Source organism: Bacillus rossius, chromosome 1 (assembly GCF_032445375.1).
Source record: "Bacillus rossius redtenbacheri isolate Brsri chromosome 1, Brsri_v3, whole genome shotgun sequence".
NCBI classification, from domain to species: domain Eukaryota; kingdom Metazoa; phylum Arthropoda; class Insecta; order Phasmatodea; family Bacillidae; genus Bacillus; species Bacillus rossius.
The window spans coordinates 177,220,090-177,247,592 of NC_086330.1; the positions used below are offsets into that span (position 1 = coordinate 177,220,090).

At 40.1% G+C, this 27,503-nt stretch overlaps 1 protein-coding gene across 2 annotated transcripts in view; it reads left to right on the forward strand.

The window, feature by feature from the left end:
* The first annotated feature begins 3,846 nt into the window (after positions 1-3,846).
* The window catches only part of LOC134527120 (uncharacterized), a 169,147-nt gene continuing 145,490 nt past the window's right edge, over positions 3,847-27,503 (forward strand). Inside the window, exons 1-4 of one of the 2 annotated variants that reach the window (XM_063359489.1) lie at positions 3,847-4,044; positions 5,045-5,253; positions 7,038-7,166; positions 20,116-20,449. In XM_063359489.1, coding sequence (XP_063215559.1) covers positions 4,039-4,044; positions 5,045-5,253; positions 7,038-7,166; positions 20,116-20,449 — 678 coding nt within the window. In that variant the 5' untranslated portion in view covers positions 3,847-4,038. The remainder of the gene's footprint in view (positions 4,045-5,044; positions 5,254-7,037; positions 7,167-20,115; positions 20,450-27,503) is intronic. The other variant, XM_063359490.1, reaches the window with a different exon arrangement.

Below are 27,503 nucleotides of genomic sequence, written 5' to 3' on the forward strand. Positions count from 1 at the left end.
AAACATAATTTTCTAGGTGGCGGTCGAAAGGGAATTTTAACAAGACAACCTTTTAATTTAAGTTACATTAGGGCAAGGGCCACCGCCTCACTCGCAAACAAGAAAGACACATTATTTCCCCCGAGGTCGCTCTCGCACGTCGTTACAATATAAGGATTAACAGACTACATGCCAAAACAGACAATGTAGCCACTCAAGCTACTGGACAAGACCAGTCGAGACAAGTGAATCAGGCTAACAAGAACGAATTATTACCTAACAGCGGCTTTTATTAAATCGGCGCGGCACAGCGCGCATGCGCCAACCCCAGGAGGGGAGGCGAGGAGAAATCAAACACACACTAGGAGGGGAAAGGAGGAGGGAAGTGCGCCGACGCCCGCGCAGACGCGCGATGTATGGAGGTAGTGGACCTGACCGCTACACATTGGTCCATCTACAAGTGAGATGGTCCCTTTTATTTCAGGGCTCGATTTAACTTCTGGTTCCATGCTCTATTCCTTGCTTGAGACCATATATTGCCTTTGAAAGTTTACAAAACTTATTTTCATTTCCTGTTAATTCGAATTCTTTTGGTTGAGTGTTATAAATATATTCTAAATAAGTCACCATGTAAAAAAGATATTATGACATCCATGTGAACAATATCTAAATCATAATTCACAGCCAATGCCCAAACCAATCTTATTGATCCATGTTGTACTACAGGGTCAAATGTCTCGTCATAATCAATTCCCCTTTTTTGGGCACAACCTTTTGCGACCAACTTAGCTTTGTAGCGTTCAATTCCTCCTTTTGTGTTTCTCTTAGTCTTGAAGAACCATTTGCAGTCAATAAGCTTTCTATCGGCTGGCAAACGTTTTATCACCCATGCATTATTCTGTCTTAACGAATCAAGCTCCTATTGCATGGCAAGTATCCAATGTTGGCTTGCTGAGCATTCCAGTTTTTCCTCCAAGGTTTGAGGATCAGGAGATTCAAACTCAGCTTTGTATATGATAAAATCATCCATATTCCCTGGTCATTGGTTTCTCGTAGAGCACTAGAGTTGGTGGTCTTGTACACCCTTTTCTTTTGATTAAAATGATGTGTATCTAGTGTCCATGATGGCTTGATCATTATTTGTCTCTCTTCCCCTGCATGCAAGGTCCTTACTTGCATGATCTCCCACTTGACTCAAGCCTTCTTGAGTCTCAAAACTTTTGAATTTGGCCAATCTGTGTGTTTCATGATCCTCGTTGTCATCATCATCTGTAGCAACTTGGGTGAGAACATCCTCCATCAATTGTAAAGATGTGGTTAATGTAGGAGTTTTACACTCATTTCTCTCAGATCTATTCTGAGATATTAAATCTTCAGTGAATACTACATTGTGACTCTTGATAAATGTGATAGTCCCTTACTTAATTATCCGATATCCTTTGGAATTTCACAGTATCCCACAAAAATGCACTCTATGCCTTTTTCGCTAAACCGTTTATGGTTTTCCTTTGGCATCTGTGCAAAACCCTACACCCAAAAACTGCATATGTCTGAAGTCTGGTTTTCGACCACTCCAGTCTTCCTCTGGTGTTTGTCCATGCAGCCCCCTGAATGGTGAGAGATTGTGTAAGTAAGCTGCTGTATTTATTGCTTCAGCCTAGAAAGTTTAATCCAGCCCTGCCTCAATGAGAAAGCAACGAGCATGCCTACTCCACAAGGGTGCGATTTAGTCTCTCAGATACTCCATTCTGTTCAGGTGTGTAGGATCAAGTGGTCTGGTGCTGAGTTCCCAGTTCCCTTAATGTCGCCAACAGGTCTGTGTTCACATATTCACTCCCATTGTAGGTACGCAATGTCTTGACACGCCACCTTGTCTCTCAACAAACAACCAAAAAACTTTAAATTTTTTAGTTGCCTCATTCTTAGATTTGAAAAAGTAAACAAAGATCTTCCTAGAGTAATCATCGATGAGCGTGCAGAAGTAGCGTGAACCTCCAATCGATTGTTCCTCCATTGGACAACAAATATCCGAGTGCACTAATTGAAGAATTTCATGTGCTGTAGACCGCAGATGATGTAATGGAAATCTGTACTGCTTACCTTTCACACATGTGGTACAGGGGGAACTTTCAACCTTGGAAAATGTTAGACCAGTTGCTGAACCATTCTTTAATTACCCCATGCCCCATCGATTTAAGTAGCCAAGTCTTCTGTGCCACAATGCACCTATAGAGATGTGAGACATCAAGGTACAATTGGCCTTATCTTCAGGACGATCCAGCCTGTACATGTTGTTAACTAAGGAGGCAGTGGCAACCAGTTCCCAGTTGGTGTTGTGTATGCTACGCCCTTTTCCATTAAAAATTACAGTGTGGCCATTCTTGACAATTCTACTTACTGAGAGCAGATTGGTGGAAATATTAGGCACATAATACTTCTTTACCTAAATTGTGTCAGTTTTTTCCAGTTATGAATACTTTTAGAATTACATCTCCTTTGCAGCTAGCTGACAGTCGGTTGTTATCGGCTATTAGAACTTGATCATTTGCATTTTCTTGAGCATCCAACAGCCAGTTGAGTTTTCTAGTGGGATATAAATACCATTCCTTAGTGCATGTATTTCCCATTGAAATAACATTCAGAAATGCACTGTGACCTTTTATTCTTGGATCTGTGTCCTTCATTTATAAATTTATTACTAGTTTATCTTATTGTGGGCAATTTCGCGCTGTGTGGCCGAACTCATTGCAAACATAAAATCTGGTACCCTTCTTAAAACCATTTTTTTCTCTAGTGCTATAGAAGGCCAAGTGGCTGGTCAGGCAACAAAGGCTTATTTTTGGTAACTTGAATGTCTTTCAGTAATTTTGTTTAAATAGAATCACCTGTAATATGCATGCCTGAGCTTTCTAGGCCCTAATCATTGACCTATATTCGTCTGGCAATCCAGCTAGCAATAATGTTCCAATCCATTTCTCACTTACTTAAAAATCGAAGTTTGTGACATGTGTTTTTAATGGCATTGACATACTCTACTACAAAAGTGTAGGTTTCCAATTTGGTTGTTATCAGTGTTTTTAGTAATCCCACACTTCGTGTCAAAACTGAATGCTGAAAAACACCCCTTAACTTGTCCATTACTCCTTTGCTGCAGTCATGTCTTGGACATGCACATAGTTCACCAAAAAATAGACAAAATTATCTTTGCCCAACCACATATAACTTTCTTGGCATCCTATTTTTCTCCAGTAACATACTGCCATAGTTCATGTTCGAGGTAAGTTCTCATGGCAAACAACCATGTGTTGTAATTTTCTCAGCCAATCAGCTTCTCCAACAGTGGTAATGTGCTGAATGCTTGTCCTATTGCCATGTTGGGCCTCATTTATGTTGTGTACGTCTGTTGATTACTCCTAAATCACTATCGGCATCAATACAAAATCACTTAAACCTTCAACGGCATACATTGAAATCACGGTTCCTTCATACTCATTATGTCCCTGGGCCCATAACCTGCTGTGATTTGTAGGACTGAATAAATAAAAAATATATATATCACCACAACATTTAATCTGTACATTCACGCGAACGACAAATATTAAACATACTAAACTAAACACTAGCAGGAGCACATACATACAAAATACCAAAGATAACATTAAACAAACAATAACCAAATGAAGCATGTTCTTATTCACAACAATTTGTAACAAACAATTTTTAAATATATTTGATAAAAAATCTTATTTTTATCATGTCTTTACTTGCCTGAAATTGTTTTTAATTGGATTTTTTTTATATTTCACCTTGAGTTTAATTGAAAAATGCAAATGCTGCACATTTGTTTTTGAAAAGTTAAAAGTGAATATGATCTCTTTGTTTCCTATGGATCTATGCCATTGAAACAAAAACAATGTTTTATTTATTGTATTATAAATGATTTTAAGTATACCATAAATAACTTTACGTTAAAATTATAAATTTATTTATTTATTGTGTTTTTATAGTTTTTAACTGTATGTAAGTTTAGAAAGATTCGCATATTCAAGGATTACGCTAATGAAGGTAAGATGTAAGGTAGAGTATTTACAAACTTTCATTGTCAATACACTTCAGTAACTAACAACGACCATGCACCTATGTTCAAGAAAGTCCTCTCAGTAATTCGTTATTTTCAGTGTCTAGGTCTGGTAACGTTTCCCTCCTTGAGTTAAATCAAGCTCATTCGTTAAGTTATTTCAGCTTCGTAACAGTATTTCTCACCGAACCCAAGAGCTTAGATTTCCTGTAAGTTGCTCACCGAGATATTGGGGGTACCCTGGCGAATGGTATCGTTTACGATTATAAGTAAAGCTATATTGCAGATACACTATGCACAAAAAAGTTATGTTCTTAATCACAAACAAGTACATTATATTTCGCCTTTGAATTATCAATATCTAAATTTGTTCAGCAAGCCTTATTCTGCCAGTGATCAAAGTTAGTCATTATAGTTTAATTGCCACATATTCATATAAATAAAACATTTAAATTTAGTCAGAGTAAAGAAGAAAATAGCACAGGTAGGAAGTCACTTGATCCATACAGCGAACTTACAGGAAAGCATAACTTTATGATTGAACTTTTATTTACTTAAACTTGAAATACATGAAAATACATAAACGTTAATGTATCACTTAGAGAGTAATAGTAGTTTATTAGTGACCAGCCAACATCAAGATTTTTATTTTTTAATTGAAAAGTGAAGCAATAAGGATGGATCAGCGAGAGAAGCACCGGAATAGGAGAAGGGGGAGCGGGTAGGAATCACCGGCTTGTGGCAACATTTTCCATGGTTCCGTCTTGCGGAAAATTCCATTTTTGGCACCCATGGGAACTGAACACTGAATAACTTCAGTGAGATGTGATTAATTTGTTCACCGAACCACCAAGTCCCTAGCTAGGCGTGTGAGATTGAGGCACATCACTGACTCCAGAGAATATAGCAGCTTGAAGCAGGGTTCATTTGCTGTAATTGTGCTCGGCTGTGTGCTATAACAATGGGCTCGTTTGGGGTCGTGTGTAGATGCACAAGAAGACACGGGCTGTTCTGGTCCTCCACCCACACGCTGTACAGGACAGCGCTGAAGGGCAAGGTGATGTCGCTCAGTATTACTTTGTGCCCGCGCCTAGACGACTAGAAAGATACTCCAGTGCGGCTGAGTCCAGGAGACAAGACGGACTTTCCAGTGCAGCCGAGCCCTTGAGACAATACAGACACTCCAGGGCTCTCAGGTGAACTAAGAATGCTGCAACTTTTTTTAAATTATTTATGTGTCTTAAAAACTTAAGAAAAATGTGAATACATTGTCATACAAAAATTATTTTAAAATATCGCTCACTTTCTGTTGGTTTAATACACATATATAATTAAAATCTAAGAGAATATCTACTTCTTACTACCTTAAGTTTTACCGAAAATAATGATTGTGTGAACAAACAGCAGTATATGTAGGTTTGTGTATAACAATGTATTTGAAAATATGTCTTTGGTTGTGGATATACTACTCAAAAAACAAAAATTTTGAATTTCTATTTACTAAAACATTTATTTGTTTTAATAGTCTCTCATCACCATGCATAAGTGACCATTAGAGATAACATATTTTAAAGCGACAAATATGTATATCTATTCATGCATTTTTATAACAGTTAATAATAGGAAAGTGCTATGCAGTTAAAAAGTAGAATGATCAGGAAAATCTACAGCTGTATAAAGGAATAAAATTACCAAAAGTAAATTATTTCATCAGTTAAAATATATTAGGCCATATATTTAACTAAGATGTTCATGTCAAATTTTTATTTTTTTACATAATTGTCTGCTACTGTATAGAGATGATTGTGTAATAAATGAGTCGCATCTAAAAATAAATATTTTTACAGCTGGTTCATCTTGGTGTTGCTGAGATGCGAAGTAGCAGCTATAGATGGAACATAAGTTACTATTGAACACCTATGAGACCCAGAAAAATAACAAATGATTGAATTTTATCACAATCAAATATGCATACACAAATACTTAACCTAGTTTAAAAACTATTTCAAGCCAGAGTAATACCTTAACTTATAATAGGTACTAATTATCAGGATTTACAACCAGCATAAGGCGGAGAAAAAATTCATCTTTCTATACATTGACCAGAAAGCTAATTTTCCAATTAATCTATTCTCATTCCACTATTTGTAATCAACATACTGCTTTTGACATTATAAACAAGGCTAGAGTCCTGATAATAGACGGTACCATGGTCGTAGATCGATAGAGGGGGGGGGGGGGGGGGAGGGCACGGAGGCCCAGGTCCCTCCTGGAATCAAAAAGCCCCTCTCTGATAGAGACAGCTTCGTTTAGACTGTTTCCTTAATCAGACAACACCGCGACACATTGTGCCGCAAACTGTATTGTCATCATAGCTATTGCAGGCCTCGTGGTCCGTATGCAAGAGCCAAGCTTCGAACTAAGGACCCGCTAAGAGTTCCAGGCCGCGGAATGCCGCCCACTACATCTTATTGTGAAATAGAGTTCATGTAAGGATGTCTGTTAAAAGGATGATACTGGGTTACTTCTAAGGTGTTGTTAAAATTTGTTTTTTTCGGCGGGATCGTGGGCTTGTGCTCGCAAAATCGTAACAGTAAAATGCGAATGATATATACGTTATCCTGTTGGAAGCGTCCCCCCTCCCCGGGGGAATCCTAAAGATTTTCTTCAATGGGTGATGCTATTTCCAGGATACAGATGCCACATATTTATTATTTAAATAAAAAAAACTGTTTTCCACAGTTTATTTTTTTTTGTTAAGATCCTTGATACTAATATGTCAAATGCTGTACCATGTGTTTGTAGGCACGGTAGTTGTTGGCCACGTAAATTCGGTACTGCACAGCCTCGCACGTGCTTTACTTTTACATAAATTCAATATGATTTGTAAACAGTAGGAGAAGAGATTAGTGTCATCTGTCAGGCCATGTGCATACCTGGACCACTCAAGTGGTCATGCCTATGGTTGATGTGTGTTCAGGGACGACTCCTCATCGGACATAAGCAGCCAGCGCCCGCACGTCCTCACACCACGATATTACAGGCCGTTACGCAACCGTCGATTGCCAAGCAAGCTGTGCCTTCCCGTGGCGAGTCGGCCAGAGCCCAGGCGAGTCTTGATAGTGATGTTGGTGTTTACAATCAGTGGATGGCTGTGCATGACTTACTAAACTGACACAGTTTTCCACACTTGATATGTGCAATGTTTGCGAGACACCCAAAACATTGGATAAAGTGAGATATTTGTATTGTGGAAACATTTGTAGTTAACTGTATTTTATGGAATTGACTGCGTTAAAAAAAAAATTAAAATCATACATATTAATTTTCATTGACAACTATATCACAACATGCCTTCTGATCATTCCTAACTTAATGATTATGACAGCGTTTCTCTTGTGCCTTTTTTCCTTCCTTGAATTTCCTCATAGGTCAATTTGATTGTTAATGAAACACCTAGAATAGCAGGAAAAGTGTTAGATTGGGATGATGCACATATTCATTTGTTTTCAAACTATCCCAATTTCGTTAATTATTAAAATCTAAATGTGTATCAACCAAGCTATCACAACAAACAAAAAAAAATGTTTTGAAGATATACACATTTACTTTGTACCCCCTATAGTCAATAAGCCCGGTCTCCGACCCGCTAATATCTATCTCCACTGGCAGCACGCACCCTCGCATCGCATCCGCGCAGGGCCCGTGAATAATGGTAGGGAGGGCCCAGTGAATATCCCCCCACCCCTTGTAAGAATTTATTAATCATTTTAATTTGTGAAAAACTCCAAAAAGGGATGAGTGAGGCCCCTTCAGGGCATTATTGTAAATCAACACTCATTAATTGTGAGTACCGCCTTCATCACTATCTCATAGTGAAAGTTAAAGTATATAATACTAGCTGCAGTACCCGGCTTTGCCCGGGCTGAACACCGGGTGATATATTGTCCGCGAGTTACATCAAAATGGATAGCGATATGTCCAGTGTGTTGGACATTAAGAAATGACACATAATTACTGTTTGTGTATCTGTGACCTATGATTTTCTGTTTACCCATGGCGATCGGTTGAAAGGTTTAGAAGTTGATGCGCTACAGCGCCATCTAGCGGCGAGTTACAAAAAAAATGGATAGCATAAAAACCTTGTTCATGATAAAAAACACTTTGATGTGCCAACTTTCATGGCGATCGGTCAAACGGTGTAAGAGTTTATCGACGTCATACATACCAAAATCCAATTATATATATTCTTATATTTCGAAATTTTGGGGCTTTCACTTTTGCGGAAAGTGGATGTTCAGGACCTCGAATGGTTTGGAACACTCCATCTCGAAAGAAATGATATTTGAAATTCCTGAAATTTTCGAAATTTTGGGGCTTTGTCCCCAGAGGGGGAGGGGTGATTTTGAGAACCCTGAATGGCTGGGAAACAATAAAAATCGAAAGAATGATATTTGAAATTTTTTAAATTTTGGGGTTTTGACACCTGTGGAGGGGGGGGGGGTGTGATGTTGAGGACCCCGAATGGCTCGTAAACACTCCAAATCGAAAAAGAATAGGTTTTTGGAAATTTTGGGAAATTTTATAATTATTGGGTCTTTGACTCCTTGTGGGGGGAGGGTAGTTTGAGAACCCCGAATGGCTCGGAAACACTCCAAATAGTAAAAAAGTATTATTAAATTTAAGAAATTTTTCGAAATTTTGGGGTTTTGCATTCCCCCAATCCCCTTACCAAAAATTTGTTGGAGGACACGTATTTGGGTAAACGTTCCGCCATCCCCCGGACACTTTAGTTAGTAATGACTTAATTTTAATACAATTTCCTCAAATTTTTCGAAATTTTGTGGCTTTCACTTTTGAGAAAAGGGAGGGGGGGGGGGGGGTGGAGGTTCAGGACCTCGAATGGTTCGGAACACTCCATCTAGAAAGAAATGATATTTAAAATTCCTGAAACTTTCGAGATTTTGGGGTTTTGTCCCCAGAGGGGGAGGGGTAATTTTGAGGACCCTGAATGGCAGGGAAACACTAAAAATCGAAAGAGAATGATTTTTGAAATTTTCTAAATTTTGGGGCTTTGACCCCTGAGAAGGGGGGGGGGGGGCTAATGTTGGGGACCCCGAATGGCTCGTAAACACTCCAAACCAAAAGAGAATAGGTTTTCGAAAGTTTGGGAATTTTTTTTATTATTGGGTCTTTGACTCCTTGTGGGGGAAGGGTAGTTTGAGGACCCCGAATGGCTCGGAAACACTCCAAATAGTAAAAAAGTATACTTAAATTTAAGAAATTTTTGAAATTTTTCGTAATTTTGGGGTTTTGCACTCCCCCCCCCCCACCCCCCTCCCACAAAATTGGGTGCGAAGTCGACTTTGGGTAAAATTTCCACCATGCCCCGGACACTTTAGTTCGTAATGACTTAATTTTAATACAATTTCCTCCAATTTTTCGAAATTTTGTGGCTTTCACTTTTGTGGAAGGGGGGGGGGGGGGGGGTGGAGGTTCAGGACCTCGAATTTTTCGGAACACTCCATCTCGAAATAATAGGTATTTGAAATTCCTAAAATTATCGAAATTTTGGGGCTTTTTCCCAGAGGGGGGCGGGGGGTTCGAGGACCCTGAATGGCTCGAAAACGCTTAAAATCGAAAGAGAAAGATTTTTTAAAAATTTTAAACTTTCGAAATTTTGGGGCTTTAACCACCTGGGGGGGGGGGGGGGGGTGATGTTGAGGACCCTGAATGGCTCGGATACACTCCAAATCGAAAGAGATATAAAGGAAAACTTATTACCTACCTATGAATAATTTTCTAAATAAATTAATAAATAACTCTATGTTTAAGAATTTACGTACATACATAATATTAAACTTCAAACCATACACACCAAAAAAAACTAAGGATGTTTGTGAAACTATTTTTTATTTGTCATAATGTTTAAAACATTTGTAGGATTTGTTTATATGTAAAACTGTGGTGGCCATATTCCGCTTATCCAAAGGAGTATAGAAATTAATAGAGATATCACTCCCTGTACACACCACAAATCTTTGAATTAAGTAAAAAAAAAAAAAGTCCAAAATGAAACAAAAAGTATAAATAACAACTAATTTGTCAAAATTTTTTTATCAACTGGAATGACAATGTTAACATCCACCTGAAATTTAATAGAAGTAGGTAGGTAAGAATATATATATATATATATATATATATATATATATATATATATATACACACATATATAAGAAAATAAATGAAATTAAAACATACATAAATAAAATTATCTCACACTCAACCAAACATAATGTTTAATATGAAATAAAGGAAGATGGCAATTACACGTAACTATTCTAATTAATAAAAAAAAATCAACCTACCTGAAATAGTAAAATTCAAATTTTTCAACAATATATTACATAATTGATAAATATTTCTGGTATTCGGTCTCAGTAACCCTAAGACTCTTGACGCTCAGCAGATAAATTATAAACACTAAACCAAACTCCTTGCAAATAAGTTATAAGTAGGTAAGTGTAAAAAAAATAACAATATTGACAAATAGAAAAAATTAGTAGGTCCTACCAATCTATGAATAAATTTCGATGAAATTTATAAGTTTAAGAATTTATATACCTACATAATATGAAATTTGAAACTATCCACACAATAAAAACCTAAGAATTATAGTGTAACTAATTTTTTTTATTTGTCATAATACCTAAAAATACGTATGTTTCCAAAATGAAACAAAGTATAAATAATGACCAATTTGACAAAAAAAATGTACAACTGAAATGACATTGAAAACATACACGTGAAATTTAAAAGAATTATAAGTGCCCAAGGTAGGGAGAAAAAATATATATAGAAGACATTAAATAAAAAAAATGGGTTCGTGTACTTAGGTACGCGCATGAGAAGTTATACTTCTTTGGCATCATTAAAAAATAGCTTTTAATTGCATGCAAAAATATTGCGTGGAGTCCCTCCGCGCGGAAGAAGTGAAACTTCGTAATGTGGAAATGAAAATAGGAAGGGGTAGAAATTGATTTTTAGTGAAATCATATTGTATCAAATCAAACTAAAAAAATAAAGGAAATAAATTTGTAACGATTCATAGATTGATCTTCAGAGAGAGAGACACCTATTAAATGTCTATAAAACTTACTTTTTTATGAGAGCAGATTTTCATGAAATGAATCATGAAATCATTCAACGATAAAAGCTGTTTATTTAACTAAGCGGATGTGTTCGCCCCATGGAGAAAATTGACGCGGCGAGACCTTGTGGACATAGAGAAATGACACGCACTCACTATTTATGTGTTTATGAAACATTATTTTTTTTCTGCAATTTAAATTGTAATATACAAAAACGGTATTGAAAATTAAAACAAATATTGCGACACTACAAACTGTCAAGATCTTTATTTTTTTCTTACTCTCTACTTAGTTCCTTACAATAGAAAAACGTAACGTAATGGCTTGAAAGCTATTGCTCGGCAGGCATAGAGGAATGACACTAACAGTTTGTATATCTATGACACACCTTACATAAAATTAAGATATATTTTTTAGACAAAAGATAGCCTATGTCCATCCCCAGGATATAATCTATCTCCTTGCCAGATTTCATTACGATCCGTTCAGCCGTTCAGCCGGGAAAAGGTAACAAACAAACAGACAGACAGACAATCAGAGTTACTTTCGCATTTATAATATTAGTATTGATTACGTGGGATAGTCCAAGCAAGTGATGAACAATCTTCCGTTTTACTCTACCAGCTAATAATTAATTATAACATAAATAAACACATAAATCATAAAACATGTTAAATTAATGTTCAATGCCATTTAGTTATAAAGGAATGCTGTAAGACTCTTAGTCTGAAAGTAAGAAAAGTTAAGATTTATTTGCATTGAATTTGCGCGAGAGGATGCTCCCGCCCCTCACACGCCCCTTCCCCGTCTCCAGCAGTCTGCATTGAGCGGCAGTCCGGAGTGCACGCGATTCGTGTCGTGGGAGAGCCTTCAGAGTTGCCACTTTGATCGAGACGTTCTGTTCCATGAGTAATTAAGTGGGAGCCTTGGTCTACACTAACAATCGTGGCTCCGAACCATTTCACAGTAATAGATCAACCATCAACCAATCCGTTACAGCTCAACTGCTGGGTGACCCTCCCACACTCGGTTAGCTTACTTAAGGCACTGGCCGACTTACGTCCGACATCTGCGGGTAATTGTGTCGCGCCCACAAATGCCGACTGTAGTATCATTCTATACAGCTATTGGTGTGTAGAATACACTCCACTGGACTTACTAGATAATGGTATCTCGCGCACTGTCTGCGGGATGCTTGATTAAAGAGACTGCTGCAGAATCAGATCACAAGTGTTAACAGTACATGGTTTTATTGTGTGTGATTTTCCAACATGGCTGTGTACCGTCCCAACAGACACGTGTGATTAAAGTTTATTTATCAAATACTTTTAATTATTTGTAATATTTTCACCTGTCTAAACTAGTTAGGCATCAGCATCTTAAGTTGAGCAGGGGAGTGCCACACTAATAGTTATAAATTGCCCCCAACTATCGCAGCTTTGAACTCAGGGTACCTAATGAGGCCGACGACCCATCCCTCTCTCATGTTTAGCTCTGGAGACTAGCCTGGCACTCTTCGCGGAAATTCTCATCCAACACACTGAGTTCACCCCGAGGTTTTGGAATCAGGACTACGAGTGATGGCAAATGGTGCTCCTATGTGTGGCGAACATAATCCCAGAGGAAACCTTATTGTGGTGACGTTGCGAAAGGCATAGGTATGCCGGCCAAGACAATTGAAGGGACACGCGAGGCCACGATTGTTCTGTGTCATGTGACGATGCCAAGATACCCCCTCCCTCACCTGTTCCAGGATCTAATAACTGTAATACCAGCAGTAGGCGCTGATATGCGCACAATCACTTTGTACCCTAGATATCTCAAGTTGCAGTGGCCGTGGGGTTTCTCCTCCAGCCACGGGATTTCCCCTCACACTGCTCTCTCTCCTCGCCATCTCCCTCCCTCCACACTGATTCTCTCATCCTCTGCGCACCCTTCTTTGCAGAGAGGCACACCCTCATATTACCCACTCCATGACCACCCACATTTTCCCATGTGTCAACACTGACAGATGGCAGCGCGTGGCAACCTAAGTGCTCGCGCCCTGACGTAAGACACCAGCATCATAGACACTTGTAAAGAAACACATGTAGCTACCGATGACACAATGTTACCGCAACCAATGACCCACATGTGTACACAATGTTATCTGCCTAAAACATGTACCTGCTGACAGGTGCGTGAAATGGCGCAACACATGCCAATATGTTTATAACGACACCCAGGTATTACACTGAAGGGATGCTAGCACAGGAATGGCACAATGTGAAGTAGGGTAGACAGGGACGTGAGAAACCCAGATGCGATTATCGATACAACCAATAAGGACATCTATGAATACTGTCGCAGATTCCATCCTCACAAACATAAAGTCAGCTACGTGTCCGATCTGTACACTTTATGCAGTAAGCCAGGGACACACAAGGGGAGTAGGACCACAGACAGAGCAGGCCACCTAGTTAACCCCACGCATTGTGGCGGAGATCAGGATGGTTAATACTACCAAAATTTAGTGGAATCTCCCATGTAGATCCAGATATTTATCTACAACAGTTCGAAGGATGTTTGGTGTGAGCCCGCATACCTGCAGATGAGTGGGCAGAGCATGCAAGTGAACGGCTGCGTGGCTCAACAAGTGATTGGTGCAGCTTGTGGGTCTAGTTCGGCATGACCTGGCCAGGTTTTAGAGATGCATTTATGCACCATTTCGACACAGGACAGTCAATAGTGCAGTGCATGTACAAGTTCTACAGGGAAGCTTAGTGAAACAGCGAACCAGTTGAGCAGTTTATTGCGAACAAACTACCTTTATTTCGATCCATCTCACCCGGTATCAAGCTGGCTGTTACATAACCGAACATCACTACACTGCTGAGAGACGAACTACAAACGTTTTTGAGGTGCTACCAGTTGGGCTTAGTGGAGCAGTTCATACAGAATTACATCATCACAGAAAATAACATACAAAGAGTGTGGCTAACAAGTACATCGAATACCAGGAGGTCAAATATTCTGCCCATGAATTATCAGGCATTAGGAATGGGACAACAGGACCAGCACCAAAACTCAATCAACACACCCGGGCATCAATGTGCCATTTGGAGTCCAGTGGACACTTGTGTGAATCAAACACCACCGAAAACGCCAAATGAACCACGACCAAGGAACACCAATCAACCACCACAGTGACAGCAGGGTCATATCACTGGCACCATGACTGCCACTTTCCCCACCGCAGCAAAAGCCACCAGCCACATCACTGCCAGTAAACAGTTCGCGCAGGTAGCAGAATCAGGCAATGCATCTCCCACACCTTCTGATCCTTCCATTGGGGACCTGGGTGGCCCGATGCCCATTTGGGACTGCTGCCAGGACTCCACGACCTGCTGCTCTGCATTCCCGTCGAGGTTAATCATAGACCCGCTGCTATGCTGGTCGACACAGGTGCCAGCTATGTGTTCGTGAACCCAAGCATCGTACAACCTGGCGTGCTGCAAAATCACCAGGCCAAGCTGCATCGGTCCACCACACCCAACCGGGTGTGTCGCTGGGCTTTGCGGATCTGGAGATAAGCCTTTGGGATCTGACAACAGTGACCACAATTGTAGTGGAGAGCTGGCATGAGGAGATCATACTTGGTCAACCATAGTTGGCAGAACATGATGCGGTAGTCGAGGTGAAATCAGCTAGCATCCATGTGGGAATGCACTTGCGGCTGATGGTATACTTCATGGGGCTGATCCACTTAACACTTGGCGAAATACTCTGGAACAGTTCCGGTATGAAGTGCCATCACAGCATAACACTGCCGTCAATCGCATACTATGTGAGTGGCATGATGTTTTCGCTATGGCAGACACACTGTGACATACCACAGTAATGGAACATAACATTCTGACTACTCATGAGCTGCCCATTCGTGAGCCTTCCTGGAGCTACAGATTTAGGAAAAAACGGGCCATCCAAAAACAAGTCTCAGAAATCCTGCAATGCATGTGTAGTGTTAACCAAAGCAAGATGGTTTCCTACACTTATGTTTTGACTTCCGCCCCTTGAATGTTATAACCATGAGTTCCCCATTCCCGCAGATCAGTGTTGACGCTGCACTAGCCGGCCTGGGACACATCAAAGTTTTCAGCACACTGTACCTCAAAGCTGGCTATTGGCAGGTTCCAATTCATAGTGTAAATAGGGAAAAAAACAGTTTTCACCATACCAGATGAGCAGAGGTTTAAAGTGAGCCCTGTCCACATTCCAGAAGATGATGACCCGAGTGTCGAGGGCTATGTAGGGCAGTTTGCAATCGCCTACCTAGACGATATCATTGTGTTTTCAGAGATGTGGGAGAACTACATCCAATATCTGGAGCAATCAGCAACTCATCATCTTATGGCCACCATCCAAAAATGTCACATGAGAGTGATGGATGTGGATTTTGTGGACTATGTGGTAAACGCAGATGGAAACCGCCCAACCCGGGAAGCTGCGGAAGATCGCAGAGGCGGAAGTACAGCGAACCAATAAGCAACTGAAACAATTTGTAGGCCTTATAAACTGGCTTCGCTGCTACATTCCTGGGTTCTCCCAAATCTTTGCCTCTTTGACAGACTTGCTGTGACACAAGATGTTTTTGATCATGTGAAGGCCACATTCACTGAGTGCCACACACTGGCATGAGTCGATCTAGAGCGACACCTATATTGGCAAATGGACGCGAGTGCTCTAGGAGTGGGAGTGGTACTTTTCCACGTCGATAAGGAGGAAAACCGACCAGTCATCGAATACACGAGTGTGAAGTTTGGCCTAGATGGGTGGCACTACCACAGCAACAAGCATGAGTGCTTGGCTATGGTGTGGCCATGAAGAGATACCACCCACACTTGGAAGGAAAAGCATTCACACCAACAACCAATGACGGACCTGGTTACATATGATGCAGGGCAGAAAAGGGAAGTTTATTCGGTGGGTGCTGTTCCTCCAGTCTTTTGATTTCACTGTACCTGGGTCAGAGAATCAGCTGCCTGACCTGTTGTAAAGGGAACCAAACAAACTGAATGAACTGATCAACAATGAGGACTGGGAAGGCATGCTGCATCTAAGCTGTGGCAATCGACCACTCAGCGCGGAACATACTTGCGCGCGTATAATCACCGGCACATCAGTAGAAGGTAACCTGATGTGTATGTCGGCAGACCTGCACTGAATAGTGCTTCAAGCACAAATAACATCGAAATGCAGCTCGGTACCATCAGTATGTGACCACCGAAGCACAGGGGACATGGTTGTGAGGAAGGACAACATCATGAATTACACCCCGGGAGCACATACAGAATGAAAGACATACTTCCCACCAGAAGGGTGTGAGGCTATGCTCAGGTTTCACCGTGACCACAACCTGGCCGGTCATCCAAGCACAGATCAGACTAGGAGGGCGGTCTGCTATCATTATCACTCGCCCGGAAGCACCTGGGATGTGCGAGACAACTTAAGAGAATGAGAGAGCTGCCAATGGTGCAAGGCCTGGAGGCTGGACAGTGAGGAGCAACTACAGCAGATGGAACCCATAAACAGTATTCCAGACTATCGCACTAGACATCATGTGATCTACCCACGAACACAGATGGAGAAAAGGTTTATTATTGTGGTCTTCGATATGTTTACTATATGGACAAAGGTATACCCCTGTGGAAATGCGATGGCTGTTACCTTCATTGATGTTATGAGCCAGGTGTTTTTGCCATAATGGGGGTGTTTGCAGTCGATCCTATCCGTTAATGTTAGTAAGTTCCTAGGGCGAAGCTGGAGAAAGTGGTGCCAAGAACAACAAATCATCGAGCACCACACCACTCCTACCTACCACCGCAGAGCAAACCCAACAAAACAGCACAATCAGGAGCTGAAGGCTCAATTGTGTGTGCACATCGGGGAAGACCACACCCAATGGGATACCCACCTCACAGAGGCCCTATTCTGTGTCCGCCGACAGGGTTTAACCTGTGGAGATGGTATAAGGACACGATCTACCTCTGCTGGGCAAGTTGGCCACTCATGGCATGCTCCGATTAGTCAGAGGAGTGGAGGAGCAAAATTAGTGCCACAGAACAAATCATGAGAAGGCATGGGACCGACCGAGGACCTATGCACAAGGAATTATGCCAACCATCCAACACCCCTCACCTGCTGAGCGAGTGGGAGACCAAGTGTTTGTTCAATGCAACCACTGTCAGCAGCTCTCCAGAATTATTGTGCTGGTCTGGCATCACAGTGGGTATGTCCTTATACAGTGAAGTGCAGGCTAGGCCAAACGACCTACTTGATACAAATGGATGGGTGCAAGGTGAAAGAGATACAATGCGATGACCTGCATCTCATTGCCATCCCTGGGGTCTCCTTATCATGAGCACTGGGCGCAGACACGACATCAGACGAGGCGGGCCTGGTGGAGAAATCATCGGACACAGTAAAAAAAACCCTGAAGGAACCTGAGGTGATAAACATGAAGGCCACTCCAGAACTGGGTGGTGCAATCCTTACATCTACACCATGTCAATACCCCACCAACAGAGAAGGTTAATGCAATTCATCATCATGGACATGTCGCAAGATCCAGAGGACTATGGCACAGATGATACCTTGGGTGCTTTATCTCTCATAACTTAACCAGAAGAAGCCAACCAAGACTCACCCACACCAATGACCCAGGAGGCTTGGGGCCATGACATGCTGCTCACCAATGTGACTTTTCGAACCCGGAGGTGAGCCCGGAGGTGAGCGGGTGAGTACTCGCCAATGGAGGAGGTATGGTCGCCCCCGAAAATCCGAGAAACAGAGGCCAGGTGGGAGATCACCCCCAGATAAGGAACCCACTGGACGTCTGCATTGTGTGCTATGGTGGCAAGGGTACTTGGCCGATTATCTCACACTAGAAATATGCCGGGCGGCCCGAACCCCTTCCCTGTGGTCACTGAGGCGGTGCACCCATTCTCCATGGGAGACAGCCCGGAAGCCCCATCTGGTGACACCATCCCTGGGTTTTCATCGCAGGACTATCACCAGGTCACAGGTCATAGCAGCTGCGGCCACCATGGGTGAGACGGAGGCGGGGGTGCTACTTACCATGAGGGTGCAAACACACCATGGGGAACTATATGTGGCTTCTCGATTTGGTGGGGGGGGGGGCCCTTCTGATGTCCTACCTCCTATGGTCACTAAGCCTGGTTCCCAACCCACTAATGTCAATCCCTGCTGCTGGCATGCTCCCTCACATTGCATACGCACAGGGCGTGAGAACGATAGTTGGGAGGGTCAAGTGAATTCCCCCCCCCCCTCATAAAAATGTATATATCATTTTAATCTGGTGAGAAACTCCAAAAAGGAAGGTGTGTTCGAAGGATGTATGTGGCCCCTTCAGGGCATTATAGTAAATCAACACTCGTTATTTGTGAGTAGCATCTTCACCACTATTTGATAGGGGAAGTTTAGGTATGTAATATTAAGAGGAATAGTCCAAGCAAGGGATGAACAAACTTATGTTTGACTCTAGCAGCCAATAATTAATCATAACATAAATAATCCGGTGAATAAAAAACCTCTTATTAATGTTCAATGCCAATTAATATTAAAGGAATGCTGTAAGACTCTAGGTATGTAAGTCTACTCAAGAATTGTTAAGTGTGGGAGTGCCTTCAGTGTTGCCACTTTGATCTAGACATTATGTTCCATAAGTAATTAAGCGGGAACCTTGGTCTACGCTAACCATCATGGCTCCGAACCATTTCACAGTAAGAGATCAACCATGTCCGGCTACAGCTCAACCGCTGAATGACCCTCATGTGCGCGGTTTGCTTACTTACGGCACTGGCCGACTTCCGTCCGAGATCTGCTGGTAATTATGTCGCGCGCACACCTACCAACTGCACTATCATTATATAAAGCTTTTTTTGTGTAAAACCAACTCCATGGGACTGACGAGTTAATGGTATATCATGCACTGTCCGCGGGACGCGTGGTTAAAGAGACTGCCGCATAATAAGGTCACAAGTGTTAACAATATATTGTTTTATAGTGTATGATGTGCCAACGTGGCTGCATTAAACTTTATTGACTAAACAGCCTCAAACTCAGTGTCCCACATGATGCCGACAACCCACCTGTATCTCGTGTTTAGCTATGGAGACAAGCCTGGGCTCTTCGAGGAAAATTCGCCTCCAACACACTGAGTTCACCCCGAGGTTTTGGACACATGACCGTGGGTTATGGCAACATACATTTAATGGGTATTATTAAGCTTATTGAATAAATTTTTCAACATGCTCATTTGGTGCCACATATATGCAAGAAACTTTAATAATTGATTTCACATCAATTTTATAGGCTTTTACGACAAATTAAAATTATTATATTTCCCATTTTTTATTAAAATTCAGTATATATAAAATTTTCAAAGGCCTTAACACTCTTTACTTCTTCAAACATATTCAAAGTAGATGTTTGACAAAAAATTTTTAAAGTCTTATTTAACTTAACGGCAGAATTTTGCAGTTTTCACAGAATAAGTAGAAAATATGTTTTTCCTTTGTAACTTTACAGCAGTTTGACAAGTTAGTGCAGTGGTTAGAGATTCTGGCTAGTGGGCCAGGGGTCCTAGGTTCTAATTCTAGCTGGGTTGAGGATTTTTGCTTGTGATACTTTTCCTTCCTTTGTTTAGGACTGATGGCTGTGTTGTTCATTGATATTCATACCATTTAAGTCAGTTGTAAACCACCGCATAATCACCCTGCCATGAAAAACGGTTGTTCACCACGGCGTCCACCAGCGTAGTGCTATTTGGGGGACATCGCACCCAAATAAGAGTATTAAAAAAAATTAAAATTCATCACAGTAACATTGTGCATGATTTCTTTCCAGGCGCAGGCATTCTAAGCCACTTCCCCTCATTGATCTCTCTGAAGACCTCGACAGCTTCCTCAGCCTGTACGACGACGAAGCAAAACACCGCGGACAGGATCAAGCCCGCGTGCCGTACGCCTCCCTCCAGCAGTTCGTGCCAAGGCACCCCGCGAGGCCTAGGAGGCGGGGCTTCTCGGCGCCACTCACCGTCCCGACCGGCATACCCCTGCCTCGACTCCCGAGGAAGCTCGCGCGCCGCTCGGAGATACCTCTGAGGCGAGGCCGGCCGGTGTTCTTGCAGGCTGCGGACCAGGAAATGGAGGAGAGTGCTCCTGGCGCTCGAGGTCGGGAGGTAAAATAAGATACACATTCATTTCGAGTATTTAGGTCGTAATCAGGTCCTTTCTAAAAAAGTGAGATTCCAAGCTACATATGAAAGTTATTTAGATAATCATAAAAAAACCTATTCACTAATGTAAAATTGCTTCACTTTTGTCTTCTTCAAACTATGCAATTAACTGGCATTCAAGTGCTTGAATTCACATTTCATATATGTCTTTATATCAAAAATTTCATTTCAAATTATAAACTTTACTCTTTGATACGCACCAAAAAATTTGACGAATTTTTATGCCAATTAAGTATGAGTAGTATATAATAGCTCCTCCAACAACAGGCTTCTGCAAGAGGATTGGGAGGATTGTCGCCGCCATCTTGGATTGTGATGACACAGCAGGGATCTTGGATGACCTTGACCTTAACCTTAACCTGATTTTGACCCCAGTGGCCATCTTGGATTCTCCATCTTTATCAGCCATTTTGGATCTGCCATCTTTGATACACCAACTTGAATCCTGAATCTTGTATCCGGCATCTTGTATCAGCCATCTTGGATTAGCCATCTTGGATTCTCAATTATGTTTTCTAGAATTTCCGACATCTTGAATTATGATGTAATTTCTGCCATTATCATTATGACCGCCATCTTATTTTTTCTGTTCTGCTGGAAGCCACCATCTAAGACACCCTAATCTTTGTTTCTGTGGATGGTTCCTAGTGAGCACCAGTATTGGTCTGTCTCAGACACATAAGGTTGATGTTACATTACCTTCTAATGTTATTGTTGTCCTTATAGACATATTAAATGTATTTTTTTTATACAAAATAAATTGTAACCGCGGTGATTCAAAACATGACAGCTCGGACCTCTGGGTTGGAAAACATTTCTAGCTAAATAATTATGAATTATTAATATGGTGACCAAGAAAAGATTGTGGACACTGTGAGAGTTGACTGTTTGTTAATAAATAATACTGCACTCTACTGGCTATAGTCAGGGGTCGATTGTAATTTGCTTTAAAAATTGTGCCAAGTCTGATTTCTCAACTGCACTTGGTTACATACATTTCAGACATCATTTTTTCACTTGTCGTCCAGTCGGTGGGTCCTTCACTGCAGAGGAGGGGGGTATATTTCAAGATGGCGGAAGGGTATGACACCAGCTACAAAAAACGTCGATATTTTGAAAACTATAAACTGTATCGAAAAACACTTTTCACAAGAAATATTTAGAACAAAATGAGGAACATTTTTTATTAATGATGGAAAATCGTATGTCTTGCAGTTTTTTAATTACACGGGCCGGAGTCTGTTTTTGGTTTTTCTAAGCTTGGAGTGGTTACGGAATCATCATTGTATCTTGAAAACTAATAGATATATGCAAATTTACTTCAAATAAAAAATGTTGCTTATTTCATTAAGAACATATTTTCTCTTTACAAATAATTTCGTAGGGCTCACTATTTTTGAGTTTTAGTGGTTTTAATTTGTCATGGTTTATATTTTATTTTTGTTTTTCGAGCCTTTTATTACTACGAAATAAATTTTACAAATATTACTTATAAATAATTCTTGTATTATTGTACCCTGTTGTAAATAATGTTCAAGCAAGTAAATTATTTAGATATCAAAGCCCATATATTATATATATAAAATTATATATATAACAAAAACTGTATGAAGGTAGCATATGTACTTGTGTTACACTATGCCTACCATGTAACATGATTTATAAAATGTACAGAACAAACCTAGTCAATTAACCGTGATCTATATTGGCCATTTTCATGTGGAAAAAATAGGTTACGGTTTATAAGCACTTCAACACAATTCTTCTAGATCGTCAGTCGCTTCAGACTTTTGAATTCTATTTTCACATGCATCGCCACAGTCACACAAATCAGTGCAAGACATTTCACCAATCCTTTTACAGCTGCAAACTCTTGTTTTACACCCTGTTGAGCAAGCACATTTTCGTAAAGAAAGAATTACGTCTGGCGCTGGTGGAAGCATGCAGTACTGTGGTACGAAGACGCCTTCCTTCTCTTTACAAGAGAACTGTGTTGGATGTGGTACCACTGGTAGAGGTGTCGTGGACGTCTTTATCAGTAGGGAATGATGGTAGGCTCTTCTGATATGTGTTATTAATTTTCCGACTGTAGGTGGAAGTTGTCTACCCTCTTTACCAAATTTAGCAAATATATGCCACCGAAGTTCTGGAATTGATTCTATGATACATTTGTGTGGTCTGTACAAACGACAGACATATCTTAACATTTGTCTGGTGATTTCTTGAGGTATTTCATTGTCTATTCCAAACAAAGAAAATGCATGTAGAATATTGCTGTCGCTTTCCATAAAAGTTTTGAATTGAGAAATCACACCTTTCGTTGCATAGCTGCTTGTGTTGTCACTTCCTTTAAAACTGTACCAGCCAATCAAAGCTTCTGCTCGATGTTTACCTAAGCGACAATAGTTTTCTTGAATATTGAATTTGTCTTTCCCTCTAATAAGTGTTGTCATAGAAGGTATGAGTGGATATGATCCAATCAGATACACAAATAAATCTGCATCGAGAGAATAAATGTCAAGAACTGTTTGTGCATTTTTCTGTGCAATGTCTACAGCATGTAGAAGAATCTTCTGATCAGCTTCTTCTAAATTATGATGACCCTGCTGCATGTCCGGCATACATACAATGTTGTGCAAAGGCTTGTTGGAAACACATTAACTGTCAAAGGTTAACAAAATATCTTTGTTGCTACTCTTGTAATAATCAAGCAGTTTCTCGGATAAGTATAGAGTTAGTTCTGCTTTAGTTTTCACTGCAGCAGGAACTTCTTAAGACAGGGAATTTCTGTACTATCTGTGACATGATAGTGAACAATATCATATTTACCAGCTCTCTTTTCACGAGTTTTATTTTTCATGGAGCCTTCAATGTAGTTATCAAAAAGAACTCGTACTTCGACATAGTCATGTGCTAAAACAGATATTCTTTTAATAAATAACTCAGCCAACTGATTACAAGTTATGTCGTTTTTGCTTTTTAATGAGTAGATGCTACACGTGGCATCGATTATAAGAGATTTCCTGAACGCCTGAACTAACTGCTTTTTTATAGGTCTCATATTTCACAGATATTCTTTGAGGTAAAGATCTGGAAGTTTCAATTTTTTCTATCAGGACCAGTTTTGACCGAATGAATGGTTCTCCACTACTGCACTTCTGTGCTATCATTAAATCTGAACCGTGAAATAAACACTTGTCACCACCAAAATCTATGTTGTCAGCAGAAAATATTGGCCTTACACCTTTCTTGACGAAACTTGGTAAATCAAACCATTTGTTTCATTTTCAGCTCTGGAAATTACAGTCCTTGCTATTTGTGTAGTTATTCTCTGACAGCAAGCATATGATACCGACAAATTTAAATTATGGAATGTGTCTAGATCACCTTTTAATTTGCTCTTTTGGTAAAGCATTAAAGCAGTTCCAACACTTAAAGGTGTTTGCTTTTTTCTTACATTTCCTCGCTCCATCGGCTTGTAGTTCGCCTGTCGCTTGGTTTTAAAGGATGCTATGATGTGCTGCACTATGTTTCTTGTGGCCTTCTCTACCTCCGCGTCTCTTTCATCTCCTAAGCCATCTGTGACACCTATAATAATCCACTCAATGAGTTGTTGCAGTTTTTTTGGGTATTCAAAGTCGGAGAAAGTGCCATTGAATTTCCAGTTTCCATTGTCATGGATTTCTTTCCTTACAATTTCAGCTGCTGCCATAATAACTTCCATTTCAGAACAAGTGCTTTTTTTCTGTCTACGACAATATTGCTCCTATGGTTGCTGAAGAGAACACTTCTTCAGGTTTAGAACCATGTTTCACAAAATCAATACCTGGTATGTTAGTTAGCATTAAGTCTTTAAGGTATGGTTTGAAGTTTCCTCTTCATTGTAAGGAATATTTCTTTGTGAAAGGAGTGACTTGTATTTTTTGTGTATGGTGTTCATGTCCATGTGTGGTTTTGACGTGATATTTTTGTTGTAATGCCATTTTTAACAATATTAAGTAGTTCCAAGTTGCATACTGCTTTTTCAACTGTGAAAGTGGTTGCCTCTTGTTCAGATTGGTTGACAGATTCTAGGTTGCGAGTTTCTCGTCTCAGGCAGTTTCGATGATATCTAATATTTCGAGCAAATGCATCTTAATTTTCCTGAAGAAAGGACAATCTAGCTCTCACTGAATCATTTTTACTCTGTAGTTTTATGTCCAAAAAGTTTCGGCCCATTTCATTAGAACATACACAAAATTTTTCTTCTTCATCACGTATCTGGTAAAATACACACAATGTTTCATCAAACAATTTTCTGCTCTTTCGATGTAAATCGCATGATTCTTCTTTTTCGTTTAGCCTGCATCTCTTCTTAGAAATTGAAATTAATTCGTTATCTTTCTTTTTCTCAGCTTTCTGCAAGTTCCCTTTGTGACAGAATGAACCATAGCACTTCCGATGGTAATATAAAGGTGTTTCATTTGAGAAGACAGTTTGCATTCGTTCAAACAATTCAAAATGTCGACCAACATCATTCCACTTTGATGAATACTCTTTAATTTTGTATAAAGATTGTCTTTTCACTCACTTTGGACCAGGCATCTTTCTGCACACTGTTACAAATCACACACACTTTTGCTATTTCTGATGCTGCAATGGCGAAAGTTCCATCTTATGGTAAATCATTCACACCGCCATCAATCTTGCAACAAAAAAATTAAAAAAGTATGCACTTCAGTTTCTAAAAACAGATAAAATGTACAGACGAAGAAAACACATTGAAGGTGGGAAATACAAGAACATAGATTGAAACCTCTAAAACACGAAAATGGTGACAGGTACGAAAATTTTTGTAAAGAGAAAATATATTCTTAATTAAATAAGCAACATATTTTATTTGAAGTAAATTTGCATATATCTATTAGTTTTCAAGATACAATGCTGATTCCATAATCACATCAAGCTTAGAAAAACAACAAAAAACGGACTCCAGTCCGTATAGCTAAAAAACTGCAAGACTTACGATTTTTCATTATTAATAAAAAATGTTCCTCGTTTTGTTCTAAACATTTCTTGTGAAAAGTGTTTTTTGATACAGTTTATAGTTTTCAAAATATCAATGGTTTGTAGATGTTGTCATACCCTTCCACCATCTTGAAATAAACCCCCCCTCCTCTGCAGTGAAGGACCCGCCGACTGGACGACAAGTTAAAAAATGATGTCTGAAATGTATGTAACCATGTGCAGTTGAGAAATCAGACTTGGCACAATTTTTAAAGTAAACCCTTATTTGTGACTAAGAATTCAACTAATATGGCGGCAACACAGTCTAGCAGATGGTATGTGTACTATGTGACACTAGCGCTTCTCTATTACTGAAAACAAGATGTCGGAAGTCCTCTGTAGCTTGTAATGTGTGTTAATTAACACTTTGGGTAGCAAGTATTAAAAATAAAGATGGCGACAACTTTCTCTAGAAGGTGATGCTATTATTCCTTCAAATAAAAATTTACAGTCCTAATGTGTGTTTTATATTTTATATACCTTATTTAATTCTGTCTGGTAAATGTCTCGATGGCCGTGTGGTCAAAGGCATATGTATTCCTACCTAGAGGTTCGAGCTGTCATATTTCGAATCATAGTGGTTCCAATGTATTTGTATAAAAATTACATTTAATATGTCGATAAGGACCACAATAACATTTGCAGGTAATTGAACATCAACCTTACGAGCCTGAGACAGAGCAATGCTGGTGCTCACTAGGAACCAACAGCAGAAACAAAGATGTAGGTATCCAAGATGGCGGTCTCCAGTGTAACAGAAAAAACAAGATGGTGGTCTCCAGTGTAACAGAAAAAACAAGATGGCGGTCGTAATGGTAACTGCAGCGGTTACATCATAATTCAAGATGGCGGAAAGTTCTATAATTCAAAATGGCGGATCAAAGACGGCGAATTTTAGATGGAGGATACAAGATGGCTTCTGAGGTCAAGGTCAAGGTCATCCAAGATGGCCACCGTGTCGTCACATTCCAAAATGGCGGCGACAACCCCCCAGTCCTCCTGTGGAAGCCTGTCCTCGGAGGAACTATTATATACTAGGCTACTAGCTGCAGTACCCGGCATTGCCCAGTCTGAAAACAGGGTGAAGGGGACCTTTTTCGAAATAAGATGTAGTTAGTAATTGTATTCTTAATTTGAATGTCAAGTGTGCAAAATAATTTATATCACTTTCAGATCCCGACAGACGTTGTTCTGCCAGTGTATAGTTATTTACCTGTATAAATCGAAAAATTGGTGGTCTGTATGTAATCTAGACTTTATAAAGCACTATAGAAAAGCTGAAAAATAAGAGATTACTAATATTGAAATTATTCCATCATCTAGCTAATGCTCAGCATGCATTGCAATGCCTCATTCAGTTTTGTTTTGTAATATGTTTAAAGTAGTAACACATATACAAATCATCCATCCATATCTCTAAGTCGGCGGTCGTCTCTCGGGGGGCGCGCATTAGTACGGTGCAAATAGCCCAAAAAACGGGCAAACCCCAACATCCAAAAAAAAAGTTTCCCTCCAACGCCAAATCGTTCTATTCATTCCCCTTAGTATCTAATAAAAAGTTGCACTAATTTGAGCGTCGGGTTAGGGAGGGAGGGGGTGGGAAGAGGGTGAAATGGTAGTTTTTAGCCGTTTTTCGCAAATATCTCTAAAACTATGCATTTTAGCGCAAACATTATTATGTACAAAAATAATCTACATTAAATTACAAACAGAAACTATTCTATACATAATCACATTAAAGTGAACGGTTCCCGAGATATGGAGGGGGTAAAAGTGCCCACTTTTAAAAATTTTTCAGATTTGTTGGAAACATTAAATATCACTATGTAAACTGAAGTAACTCAAAAGTTTCCATTGTAAGGATCGGTTCAATACACACACGGTCGCCAGTACAAGGCCATTACACCGTTGGAGGAGGGGGAAGGGCTGGCCAACCGCCTGGCATCTCCCT